This window comes from Echinops telfairi, unplaced genomic scaffold (genome assembly GCF_000313985.2).
Source record: "Echinops telfairi isolate 266 unplaced genomic scaffold, ASM31398v2 ScPeMD7_18;HRSCAF=68, whole genome shotgun sequence".
Taxonomy (NCBI): domain Eukaryota; kingdom Metazoa; phylum Chordata; class Mammalia; order Afrosoricida; family Tenrecidae; genus Echinops; species Echinops telfairi.
In genome coordinates this window covers 97,327,896-97,341,007 of record NW_022103915.1, presented here as the reverse complement: position 1 = coordinate 97,341,007, position 13,112 = coordinate 97,327,896, and the positions used below count along the sequence as shown (strand labels likewise).

Genomic DNA, 13,112 nt, shown 5'->3' with positions numbered 1-13,112 from the left:
CATCGCACCCAGGGTGTCTGTTTTCATGGGCCAGAAGTCCTCTCGTCTGTCCCTGGGTGCAGGTCTAGCTTCTCTGCCCACTTGATTGGTTCCAAGTGGTTCCTCTGGACCAAGAGTCTGAGTGGAGGCAGAAGGTCCAAGGCAGTGAGTGCTCACTGTTGGCTCTTTGGGGTCTCCAAAGCAGGAAGACCGCTGGCGGCAGGAGGAGTGGAGGGACAAGCGTCTCCAGGCCTCTTTGCACACTCAACCCTTCCGTGGGTCGGACCAGAAGTGGAGGTCACCCTCTGCTTCTCTGTGGGCTGAGCAGCTGCGGCAGGTGATGCCCATGGCCTGCTGCCTGCAACCTTCCCTTGACTTGGGCTCTGTAGAGTGATGCTCAGGTGTTTGTGTGTCTGTCCAGCTTCTGCACGGAAGGATGGGGTGCAGGTGTGCTTCCTAATGGTGCTCCCAGGCTGCCCTGGCCCACAGGATGGGATGCCAACTTCTTCCTCTTTCCTTTTCTCTGGTCTCCTCCCACGTGGTCCAAAGAAGGGGCAGTAGCTGGTAACCCTCTTTTTAGGAAAGTCCCCTGTCCCCGTGGCCTCCTCCCGAAATATGTGGACGTATTTCTGGGCAACTCTAAGAAGCCAAGAATCTTCCCCCAATGGGAGCTATCAAAGAGTGAATAAAGCTACAACCCTACAGGGCAGAGTAGAACCGCTCCATGGGGGTCTTTCAGAGAGTAAATCTTCATAGAAGCCCCTCCTTTGGAGGGACTGGTGGATTTGAACTGCCGACCTTGTGATTAGCTGCCCAGCGCTTAGCCTACTGTGCTACCAAGACTCCTTAAGAGTAAAGTTAAGGAGGTTTTTGGGTTCTTCTTGCCTCTCACTCAGACCAGAAGTGGCTCCATTGAGGATGGTCAGATTTGGAAATCTGGGGTAGTGCCTGGAAGCTTCCTAAGCCACTGTTTAGACCCTCTTTCGTGACAATTTATCACCAAAGGAATCCTCGGCTGGGAGGCAGATTGAGGTTAAAACAGATTCCCAGCTCAGCCTTTTCTTCTGTTTTGGGTTCATGGGCTTTGGTATCTAATATGTACCCTGCAGAGCTGATAGGAAAACTCTTGGCACATTGTCAGCATGTAAGTGCTGAGGTATGGACCACTTACCTCTTTGAGAAATGTGTTAAAAGAGAACTCTAGATTCCACTTGGAGTTCTTGGGGAAGTTTCCTGGAAGCTACTCGCAAGTCGTTTGTGAGGGTGATTATCTAGCAGCTTCCCTGCCCGGCAGCCTGGCTCCTTTGTTCAGGCAGCCTCTGACTGCTTCCTGCCCTGACCCGTGGGGATGCTGTCCTTGTTGGTGAGGGGTTTTCTGAAGCTCAGTCAGTGGCTAATGAGGTTGCTCTGAATGCAGCAGGCCTGGGTGGGGGTCCCAGAGAGTCACCCTAGCCCAAGAAGGGTCCCTAGAGAGCCAGCCTCTGTCCCAGGAGCCTCGGGTCCACCTCTGGATAGTGCTAGGGGACAGACATGGGGGTGGGGGTGGGGGTGCGTGAGAGCATGTACTGGCGCCCTGGCCCTGTGTTTGCTCTGTGGCTGGCTCTGTTTACATGGCTCGCTATATTTAGCTCTGAGTCATCAGCGTGGCTGACTGGAGGCCGAGTCATATCCCCCCGCCCCCCCCCCACTGCACCTGAGGACTCTCTCTTCCAGGAGGAGGGCCCATCCTTCCCAACATGCATTTTCCTCCCTACCAAGGCAGGTCAAGGGGGGGGAGGCTGGCTTGTGTTTTCAGGAGAGGGGAGCCGGAGCAGGGGCTTGGGGGAGACCCAGAGAGAAGGATAAAGAAAAGTGTTTGGTTTGTTTTCGATCTTCATCTGGCCACCCAGAGGGCATGCTCCGTGACCAGAACAAGAACAGGAGGGGTCCAGCTGTCTCCCTTGCCCAGTTTGCCCTGTCCCGTCCAGTCCAGGAAACTGACCCCAGGCAGGACAATAGCCAGGCCTCATGTTGGTCGCCCCTTCTCCTGGGCTGCTGTGTACACCCACAGTCGGCCTGGCCCCTCCTCCATGCCCTTATCCCCTCCCTTTCACCAGGGCCCCCCCACCACACTCTTCCCCTCCTGAGCCCTGAAGCAGTCGCCCGTGAGTTTGATGGATGGAGCTGGTCCAAAGAGCCCTGGTGGGCGTAGTGGTGATACATAGGGCTGCTAACCACAAGGTCAGCAGTTCGTGACCACCAGCCACTCCTCAGGAGAAGGACGAGGCGTTTCTACTTCCGTAAAGAGTGGCAGTCTCCGCAGTCCCCAGGGGTAGTTCTCCCTTGCCCTGTAGGGTCGTGCAAGGTCAGACATCAATTCGGTGGCGGTGAGCTGAGTTCTTGTGTTCTCAGACTGAGGAAAACGGACACATAGCCATTCCCTGGGGAAACCAGGGAAGGCTTCAGGAACCCTCGCCGCAGGTCATGGAGGCCCAGAAAGCTGGGACTGGGCCAGCTCAGGGTGGGGACAGTGCCGCCCCGGGACTGGAACCAGTGGCCTCGGGTGTGGAAAAGGAAACGTGGTTGCCTTCCTTTGAGAGCCACCTGGCCGAAGGCTGCCTTTCCTTCCTTGAAGAAGTGCTTGTGGTGGCAGTGGTGGCTTTGCCACCGTCCTCTCAGCTCTGCTGGCCGGGGGTGGGGGGTCCTTGCCCAGGAATGCTTTGCTCTCCTTTCTGTTTGCGTCGTTGCCTGTTGGTTGATGCTTGGACGTCCGGGTCAGAGGCAGTCTGGGGAAGGAGGCCCATGCCAGCCTCACAGGCTGCCCCCGTGGGTTCTGGGTCCCTCTGCCAGCTTTACTGCTGTGGCTTCTGTGTGGATTCCCAGCTGGGCCCTGGCCGCCATGGCTCATCTCGGGGTGTAGCGTCAGGGATTTTCCCCAGGACGTCATACGTGTGCTGGGAAGGTGGCCTTCCTGGGCCAGCCCCCCCGCGAGCCCAGTGTGATGAAGCAGGCGTTCAGCCGCACAGTGAGCGGCCCCTCCGGGCGCTTGGGAGGGAAGGATGCTGCCGCTGGGCCCAGTGTTTTTTGTGTGTCCTGGCAGGCCCCCCCATCTTCCCTCCTAGATAACATGCCCAAAGTTACCCTGTAAGGGGCTGAGCCTGGAGCCGTATGGATCGGACTGGTTCTAGAGCCATGGTCTTCCCACCACCCCATACCTGCCCCTCAGGAAGCACCTCCCAGAAAGCTGGGATGTCGGAAAGCACCCATTGGTTTCCTGGCCTGGTTCTCCCTCACGTGAGGGGCTTCAAAAAGTTCGCGGAGAAACAAACCAAAAGGAGTGTAAAGGTCATGGAATTTCCCCGTGAACTTCTCAAAAGCCCTCTCGTGTGCACTTAGTTTTGTGTTCTTCTCTTTTCTTCCCATTAGACTGTAAAACCGTGGAAGGCCGAGCGTCTATCTTAATCATCCCTGTACCCCCATAACTCAGCTGGACGCATGATCAAAGCTTGGGGGCGTTGAACAACAACGCCGCCCCAAGTGCTTCCAAGTGGAATTTTCCTAAAGTCTCTCGGACCTCGGCGGCCTCATCCTCAGTGGCAAGACTGTCCTTCAGCCTTGGCTTGGGGAGGGGTTGCCCAGAGCGGGGAAGGGGCCCAAAAGCAAGCTTCACTTAGCGCGCCCGTCTGTCTCTTCCGGGGAAGTCGGTTACTACCGACGGTTCTGCACCTTAAAGAAATTGAGCGCATAATTTCAGCTTCATTTCTGTTTGATCTTCAAAGGTTGATCTTTCTGGCCCACAGCATCCTTACGACACAGTCAACGATCTGGAAACAGTCTGTAAACGTACAAGGGAATTCCCTGTGATTCCCTGGGAAAAGGCGAAGACTCTTCGTCACCAGAATCAACACACAGTGATGATTTAGTGAATGAACTTGGCTCTGGAGGCCGAAGTCAGGGGCTTCTCTGCGTCTTCGCCATCTGTAAAATGGGCTTCCTTGTACCCGCTCTCCGTAGGCCCCAGGCCTTGGTGGGGATCCGATGAGAAGACAGGCCCATGCTTTGTCTAGCACGCAGGGCTGTGCAGTCCAGGTTTGAGATATTATTATCGCGTGTTATCTGCTGGGTCGGGTTACGTCTCATCTCCTGTTAGGTTCTTTTGAAGCCGGGGTGCAGCATTCCCTGGCTTTGTTCTCCAATTCTCCGGGTGTAAATTAGCTTTTGCTGAAGCATCTGCTGCCGGTGACACACAGAGCCCCCAGGGGAGAGGGCCAGGGAGATTCTTATCCCAGGAGGGCAGGGACTGCTCTTGTGCTTAGGGCAGAGGCCAACGGGGATGAAGCTGAGTTTGATTCGTGTAATCCAACCTTGTCAGACAGCACCGCCAGCTCTTGGGAGAAAAGCAGAAGGGGAAAAAAAGCCTTTTCCTAGTTGGGCCTCTCCCCAGGCCAGAGGCCGATGCTATCACATAGAGCTAGTCTTTAGACCTGGCCAGACATCAGTTCCTGGCCTCCGACAAGCAGGTTATCATGCAGGGCTGGCTTTGCTGCAGTCAGTACAGCTTGTGTGCACTGGTGGAATACCTCTTCTGCGCCCCAACATGTTCCCCGACAGATGAGATGAGTGAGCGTGTACTCAGTGGTGGTGCTCTGTGCATAGTAGGGGTGGTTGGAACACTTGTGGACTGACAGTCTTCATTCTCTGATCGCAGCAAGCAAGTGAGGGTGGCCCAGAGGAGAACTGGGGTCTTTTGTCTGCCAGGCTGTGCACTCTACCACCACGGGGCCGGGTGGGGGTGAAGGGGGGTCCCTCGGGTGTGGGGGTCTTCACCTCTGTTCTCTCCCTCCAGGCCTTGCCCCTGCCCTCTAATCTAACTCCTGGAGAGCCCCACGCCCCAGAGAAGAACCACAAGCGTGTTCCAGAAGTAGATCGCCAGGCCTGTCTTTCACGGTGCCTCTGGGTGGACTCGAACCGCCAACCTTTCAGGGAACAGCCAATCATATTAACCGTGTATTCCACCTGGGGTCCAACCCTCCCCTCCCAGCCCTGTGGATTTGAGGGCGTTGGTAAAAAGTGAAAAAAGTCCCATCACTATGTCACCCCCCCCACCCTCCATCCCACCGTCATCCTGACTTGCATTTTCTGGGAACCCCACTCCATAGGTCCCCACACTTTGTGCAGGAAGCAACAGCAGAGTGTGGGAGAGCTGGACCTTGCTCTGTGTGTATAGGGGGCCGGTGGGATGGTAGTGGTGGCGTTCATTGATCTCAGATTGAGTGCAGGTCGCTGGGCCGGGTGCCCGGGTGTCAGAAGCCAACATATTCTCTCCTGGTTCCCCTTTCCTCCTCCCTGACAATTCTCTGTGGTGTTTGGGCGTCGCTGTATACGTCGTCCTGTTCGGTGAATGTCGATTTCCTTCCTCCGCACTGTCTCTCTCCCCGGCCTCCCTTCAGATCACTGTTCTTTCCGTTTCAGTTAGGCTCTTGTGTTTAATTTTTAGAAAACGATTTTCTCTCTTCTCTGTCCGTCCGTATAATTAAAGCATGCATTTGTCCCCCTGCTGCAAGGCAGTTTGGCTTCCTTCTGGGAGAAGGCCTTTGTGGGGCCTTTGGGTGGCAGCAGACTGGGGGGAATATGTGGGGCGTTTCCTGGGTCCACGGTGGGACTGGCGTCGCAGGCCCCCTCAGCTGGTCTCGGACTGTGCCGTTGCAGCAGCCTGTTGGACACCAGCGTTCACACAGCCAACCTGTTCTCCAGACCGACAGCTCACCTTAGCATTGGAAAGGGCCTCTGTGGTTTCCAAGTGCCTGTCTGTGGCTTGGGAGCCATGCAGAACCACCTGGATGGGATTTACCTGGGGTTTGGCCCACTGGAGTAAATCCGTACTTTGGTGAGATGCGAGTGGAGGAAAGGCCAAGTCTCTAAGTGTTTTCTTCCAAGCTGTAGAACTCTGGCTGGCGTTATTTTCTCCTTGGCCGTTTCTTACCTTTTCCCATTTTTTTTTCCTACACTGAACATGACTAAGATATATAACATTAAACATGGTACCCCTGGTTTTTAAAAACATCATGCAAGGGGTTTGTTCAAAATATGAGTTCCTGGGTCCTTCCCCTAGAGCCTGTCTCACCCCGTTGGTCTGACTGGGGCCCAGGGACTCTGCATTTGCAACAGCATCTCCACTGGTTAATTCTGTTGACCGGTTCAGATTTGGAAACCATGGATCCAATTTGACACCTTCATCTTACTGATAAGATGACAGAGATAGGCTGGTGGAAGGGCCCAGCTTAATGTTGACCTCCCTGATTCCTGGTCCAGTCATGTAGCCATTGCCCATAGGGTCTTCCTTGCCGAATCATGAGCTCAAAGGACTCTCACAGGGAGAGGCTGGGCGCCAAATCCTCCTGAGGGTCTGTACTGTGTGTCCTACTTCCTACTTCCTGTACTGTGTCCCCAGGCCCACCTGTGAGTAGAAGACCCCCAGCCCTCGGGTCTGGTTGGGAGGAGGGGTCTGGCTCCTCCTGCTCTTTACTTAGGTGATTTATGATCCTTCCCCTCTTCCTACGGACTCTGCTGTCCAGAAGTTTCCATGACACAGCACACACCCTACTGTGGGTAAAGTCCTCTTCTGTCACGAGAGACTGTAACTCGTGTTAGACTCACAGCATCATCTGGTCCAGCCCCGTCAGTTTCGAGTCGAGGAAACAACGCTGAAGGGGAGGACGAGTTTTCCAAGGCCGTATGCTAGTTCAGGGCAGGACCAGGAGTAAAACCTGGGTCTCACAGGCTTGAGGTTGGTGCCCAGAAAAGGTTCTCTTGCTGGCCTGTGGTTCTGCCTTCCAGTCTGACCCACAGCTGCTTTTGTAACATTCCCAATTTACAGGGTGAAGGTGCCCCTGTGCCTCTTCCCCAGGGACTCAGCAAGTTACCCAGTCAGCAGGTGGCCTCGTTTAGGGGAATCGGGGAGAAACTGAGGTATACAGAAATGGGATTGGCCCATGCCTTAACTCATCGACCTTGTGATCTCCCTTCCCTTCCTTGGCTGTTGGGATGTTTTGAGGTTAGCTGTTACTTAATGCTGTAGTGAAGCGGGAGCCCTGGTGGTGTAAAGGCTTACGAGTTGAGCAGCTAACTGCAAGGTTGCCAGTTCAAAACCACCAGCCGATCCGTGGGAGACAGGCGAGACTTTCTACTCCTGTTAAAGAGCTGCATTCTCAGAAACCCACAGAAGCAGTTCTGCTCTGTCCTTTAGGGTCCTTATGAGTTACAGTGGACTGATGGCAGTGAATTTGGCTGTAGTGAAGGTGAGGCTAGAGGGTCTGCTTTGATACAAAGCAAGTCGGGTGGTGACACTCAGCACAGTGGCAGTAAGTGAGGACATTGCTCTAGAGCCAGGTCTAGGTCACGTAGCCACTTCCTAACCTCCCTGTTGTCTCCAGTATAAAGTATGGTGATAGGGACCACCACCACATAGGGTCTCTCAGGGAGTTTAGTGCACACAGGGAGGGGTTTCGCCCACTCCACTCCCCAACCCAAGTCTGTCTTGTCCCATGTGTTTGTTAGGGAGTAGACCTTCTCCGTGGGATTTTCTTGGTTTTAGTCTTGACAGAAGCAGATCTCTGGGCCATTCTTCTGCCACACTGCTAGGCAGCTTTGAAACAGCACCCTTTAGATTAGTAGCCAAGCACCTAAGGGTGGGTGCCACCCAGACACCTTCTTACACTCTGATAGACCTGTAGGCCGCTCCTCCAAGGGAACACTCTGGGAGAAGCAAGAGTGTGGCACCCTGAAAACAGAGCCCCCGCCCTGCAAACAAACAGAGCCCCCGGTCTGAGAACAGAGCTCCTGGTGGCCTCCAGGGCTGACACCACACAGTCAGGATCATTATTGGTGTTGCTACGCAGGCTTTTTTCAAACGGGCACCTGAGGCTGCTTGGAATTTCAGCCGACTGGCCTCTCCAGGGATCCAGGTTTTTCCTGGCTATTCCTTCGGTCCCACGGTGTGACTTCTGCACCTGTCCAGAGTAGCAGCTATGCGGGACAGGGAGCCAAAGGGGAGGAGGGGTCAGGGTGGGGGGCTGCTTTACTCAGCCGCTGGGAGACAGCCTGGGCCTGCAGCCCGGTCCATTTTCACTGCGGGGCTCGGTGTGTTTCCACTTTTTCCTCATCTTTGTTTACAAAACACAAGGAAGCCATGGTCTCCATCCATCGGCCTCCCCCTGGGGCACACCCCACTTCCCTTCTTCTCCTGGGGCCCTGGAGCTCGCAGCGCTCTGTTTTCCAGGCTGCCTTCCCCAACCGGAAGAGGAGTCATTGCCACGGAAGGTGGTGTGTGTGTGCGCGCGCGCGCACGCGCTATGTTCACCTGGGCTGGGAGGGTGCTCTGATCAGCCGTGGCACCTGCACACACCCCTCCTCTGGGCTCTTGCCTGGGGAGGGTCATGAAGGCTGGTTGGTGGCAGGCCCTAAAGGTGCTCTGGGAATCCAGGTCTGGGCTCAGGCTCCGGTTCTGCCACCGACTTACTCTATCGTCCCTCCATCTGACAGGTGGGGGCTAGCGCTATGGTTAAAGAAGCCAAAGAGAGGGCCAGCCTTGGGACACATCCCATAAACTCACTTCCTGAGGAATTCCAGGTCTGGCCTGTCGTAGCTCCTTTCTGCACGCCAGGGTTTCATTCCACTGAGGTCCACTGGGGACAGGCACCCCCGACACGCACACACACCTCCCCAGAGAACAAAGACCCTCCTCCTGCCAAGGGGAGAGTGCTTGTCCCCATCCCCAACACCCGTCAGACCCCTGGGGCCTCTGCTGGCCTTAGAGAAAAGGTTCCTGTGAGCCGCTGACCCCTGGATTTTGCTCCCAGTTTCCCTGCCTGACAGGAGGACCCGGGATAACCCCGGGACGTGGTGCGCATTCTTTGTTTTTGTTTTGTTTTGAAGTATGTTCTTGCTTCACGTTTAATTGGCTCCAGTCGGTAGGAACGCGCTCCAAGAGGGATTATTTATGGCTTACTGTCAAGAGCCGCTATAAAAAAGGGCGGCACTGAGCTGGAGATGCTGGGAAGGGAGTGTGTGTGTGTGTGTGTGTGTGTGTGTGTGTGTGTGTGTGTGTCAGTCCGTCCGTGTGTGTTTGCGCTGGATGAAATCAGATTTTTGCTGCCTCAGCAGTGTGGTTTAAATTGAAGATTAACCCTTTGACCTTCACAGTGTCAAATCACTTGCAGATGGAGGTTCTCCGCCCCCCTCCCCCTTGTTCTCTGTGTTGCTTTGGAAGGCGGGGTGGGGGGAGAGGGAGGGGGCACTTCTCTTTCTTTCTGAAGAAAGTTTGTTGTTCAGGCAGCTGAGGTTGGAGGGGCTCAGGAGCCAATCTGATTAAAAGCAGCACTTGGCTAAACTCTGGAAAATCCTGCGAGCAAGGGAAAAGTCTAATCCTCTTGTGCACAGTGCAGAAAGAGCCTGGTCTTTTCTTTCTCAGGTTAAAGCTGCAATTGTTTTAGGCGAGCTCCTCTTTTTCTTCCTCCTCCTCCTCCTCCTTGGCCTTCTCTCTCCCCAACAGCCCCCCCCCCTGCCCCCCCCTCCCTCCTCTTTGCTGTACTGATAGGATTCACCGAAGGCCTGCGAGGACAGACGGACGGGCAGACGCAGAGCGCTGAAAGGGCAGCGAGCCCTGGGCGGTTGCGTGTGGGAGCTCTGTTGATTTTTGTGTCTGTGTGTGTGTTGTCCCTGCAGCACCAGCAGAACCGGAATCGCGGGTGGCGGCAGGTGCTCCTTTTCCTTCACAACCTCGCTTTGAACGGAGATGAGAACAGGAATGGGGCAGGTCCCAGGTGAGACTGGGCTGCCCTCTTCACGTGGGACACCAGGAGCTCCACCTGCAACAGGGACATCGGGGAGGACTGGCACGCCGCCTTTGGTTATTTTTTCCCTCCTTTGTTTTGTTTTGTGTGTGTGTGTTTTTTAATTTTTGCATTTTTGTTCTGTGTATATATAAGACATACCCAAATGGGATCCCCCCCCCCCGTTCAAGGCCTCCACCAGGAAGGAACAGAGGCCTTGGTCAGACACTGTTGAAGGAAGGCTGAAGCGTCTGTGATGGTGGGACCTCCCACAAGCCCGGACAAGCAGATTCATCAGTTGCCAGCGGTCCAAATGACCAGCGCAGCGTGCTGTCCTCTGGGGATTGGACTGTCGCTTTTCCCCAGAAACTAGGCTAAGGAAAGGAGACCCAATGCAACTCCCAATTCCACCAGACCTGTCAGCCTCCCACTGTGGATTGGGGGGTCCCCGATCTTGATGGCAACGCTGCTGTACCCCACCTGGGCCTCAGCCAAGGACTTTCCAGCTGCATAAGGCAACCTCCCTCGGCCAGTCCGTCAGCTCCACGGCTCGGCTCCGGTTTGGCCCAGCCAGTGCCCGCCTCAAGGGCTTAGGGAGTGTGGCCCAGCCCATCTTCTCCAGCAGACCTCAGGGAGGGTTGGGTTTCTCCAGGACCCCTCCAACGTGCCGTCAAGCGAACCAAACTTCTGGGGAGGCCTCAAATCTGACTCGGTCTTACTGGGGAGGCCCCAGGGTTAGTCCTGAGGCGCAGAGCCACTGCCGCCTTGGACCAACTGGGCGTTAATCGTGGACGTGCTGAACAGTCGGTCATCGTGCTGTCTCCAGCAGCTTGTGCTTGGGCAGCTCCTTTTCCTCAACACCCAGCCATGTGACTGCACTCGCGCCCCCCGCCCCTTGCAGGACATTAAAGGGACCGGTTCGCAGCAGGTCTGGGAGCTAGGGCAGCTGTCTTCTAAGAGTCGGCCGTGGAGGAACCCTAACCCTTGGCTTCCTTGGAAACCACGTACCTCTTCCTCCTTGGCCCCATTCCTTTTGTCACGCCTCGCGGGTGACAGGAAGAAGCGGAGGGCAGGGGATTTGTCCGAGGAAGCGTGTCTTTTACAGTAACACAGGCAACGACTCCACTGTGCAACTGTCAAAGCCGGGTACACATTTCCTGTCTCCCTCCAGCTCCCAGAGAGGCCAGCTCTGGGACTCAGCGGGCTCACAGCTGCCTCTGAACTTCCTCTTTGCTCCTGCTGTGGCTCCAATGGGGGACATTTAAAGCAGCCTCTGGCATGTCTCCTAGCAGACTTCTCTGAAAAGACACAGGGCATCTCTCAGTCAGACATCTAGACATTCAGTTACAGGTCTTTTTGTTTTGTTTGTTTATTTTTTACATTTCTAAGAGGCATCATTGGTGCTAAAGATTGAAGCAAGGCCCCAAGAAAAGGCAGCTTTCTTGGGCAGAGAAGACCCCGGAGGCTCCCCAAGGAAACCAGAGAAGGAATCCAAGATGAATGCTCAAATCCAGACAAGCCCAAGCCCCTCCGATCCTGCAGAGAAGGGGGTCTTCCATGCCGTTGAGGGGGACATTAACTGGGATGTGCAGTTGGGCAGGTTCTCTACCCGTGGGGACATGCGTGTGGAGGGAGCTATTGGAACTCAAGCCTGTGCCCTGCTTGCCAAGTCACTATGCCATCTTGGGGGCTGCATCTGCCCCTGTGGAAGAGGTGCCTTTTCCTATTTTGCACAAGGTGTCACATGGACTCCCAGGGGCTCTGAGGGGGGGGCCTCAGACTGTGTCTACGCCTTTGCTTTGTTCTGCTTGGATGGTCTGGAAGTATACCTCTCTGGGCGGTATTACCAGAATTATATTCTCAGGGTGTGTACTATGGTTTGTCTGCTGTGAAGGTGGGCTCCTGCTTACAAGAAGGAGCCCAGGGATCGGACAAGAAGGCTGGCTCCGAACGCCCTGGACCGTGGTGACGTCTAGCCTTCCCTGCATGTCTCCATACTGTTCGGATGGATGTGTAGGGAAGGTGGCAGTTTCTCCTCTCCCGGAGCCAGGCGGTTGCTGTGGCACACAAGGACACCAGCATTATTTATACTGGCCACTTGGAAGCCCTCTCTGCAGACCGACCACCTGGATTTGCCACACGTGTGTGCGTGGGGGAGAGAGAGGGAGAGCAAGTGGCCCGGGCCTTTGGTACTGAGGCACAGCGGGCATCTTCAGAGATGCCCTGTGGCTGGTCCTGAGAACTAACCGGGAGTTTGACAAACCTGTTAAACACTCAGGCAGTGGCCGTGTGGAGGGTGATGGACAACACTGTCCATCCAGTGTGAGACCAGGAATTCACTTGCCATCCTCAGTCAAGCCAGCCAGGGCAAGATTTAAAGTGTCCCCCATTCTTAACGTTCCCCTTGCCCCCCACCAAAAAACCCAGGTGGTAGCTGGCAGAATATCCGCAAGACAGAGAGGGGTTCCTCTTGGCTGGCTGTTTTAATTGGCCTGGTCATCGACACTGGTCCCTTCCCCCTCCGCCTGGCCTGTGTGAGCCAGAACATTCCAACCTCAGGAGACAAGCCCCTCCCCCGGGACCACTGCCCCCACCCCTGGAAGCCCAGCTGTGTCCAGAGAGGCTGGGGAATCAGGTTTAGAAGGCGGAGAGTCTGACCTGGGCCCTGACCTGACTTTTGTGACCAATTGGGGGTAGTGAGCAGGGTGGGGGAAGAGGGTCGGAGAACCTCCCTCCTCCGGGGGAGGAAGGCCCTGGAGGAAGGGAAGCCCGCTATTCATGGTCAAAACAGCCCTTCTAATTTAGAACCCCAGAGAGAAAGTGTCCAGAAGCCAGGAGTTGGACAGAATCTGCCTCCGCCGGATGCTTTCCAAGTCTGGACAGCTGCCCCCCACCCCTAACCCCCCCACCTCGCGACGGCCTTCTCTTGCTCAATCCGGGGCGGAAAAAGATCACCTCGCAGTGACCTTCTCCAGCCCCGAGGGAGTGGTTCTACCCCAGCACTCAGGAGGCCGGTGCCAGGGCCAAGGGCGGGCTGGCACGGCTAAGGCAGAGATGCACGCCACCGCCCCTCCACCTCCAGCGGCCCTCCTGCCGAGGAGGCGGGCTTTTGGGGACTCCAGGAAGGTCGTCACACCTCGAAGCCTGTCCCCTACCCAAGAGGCAGGAGAGCCGCAGGGACTGTGCTGGTTAACAAGTTTGCCTCTTTTTCTTGGGGGGCCGGACTCGCCCAGAAAACAACCGAAGACTTCAGCACAGCCCAGGGCTCTGCGGGGCCTCCTTCCAATCGGTGCGGGGGGCGGAGCTTGGGGAGGGGTGGGGGGC

The 13,112-nt window shown here is 55.8% G+C and overlaps 1 protein-coding gene across 6 annotated transcripts in view; it reads left to right on the top strand.

The window, feature by feature from the left end:
• The window catches only part of BMF (Bcl2 modifying factor), a 22,610-nt gene extending 9,536 nt beyond the window's left edge, over window positions 1-13,074 (top strand). For 4 of the 6 annotated variants that reach the window (XM_045288145.1, XM_045288147.1, XM_045288146.1 and 1 more), the window contains 2 exons: window positions 9,682-9,779; window positions 9,980-13,074. In XM_045288145.1, the coding sequence (XP_045144080.1) occupies window positions 9,682-9,779; window positions 9,980-10,034 (153 nt within the window). In that variant the 3' untranslated portion in view covers window positions 10,035-13,074. The other 2 variants (XM_045288144.1, XM_045288143.1) reach the window with 2 other exon arrangements.
• The last annotated feature ends 38 nt before the right edge of the window (window positions 13,075-13,112 follow it).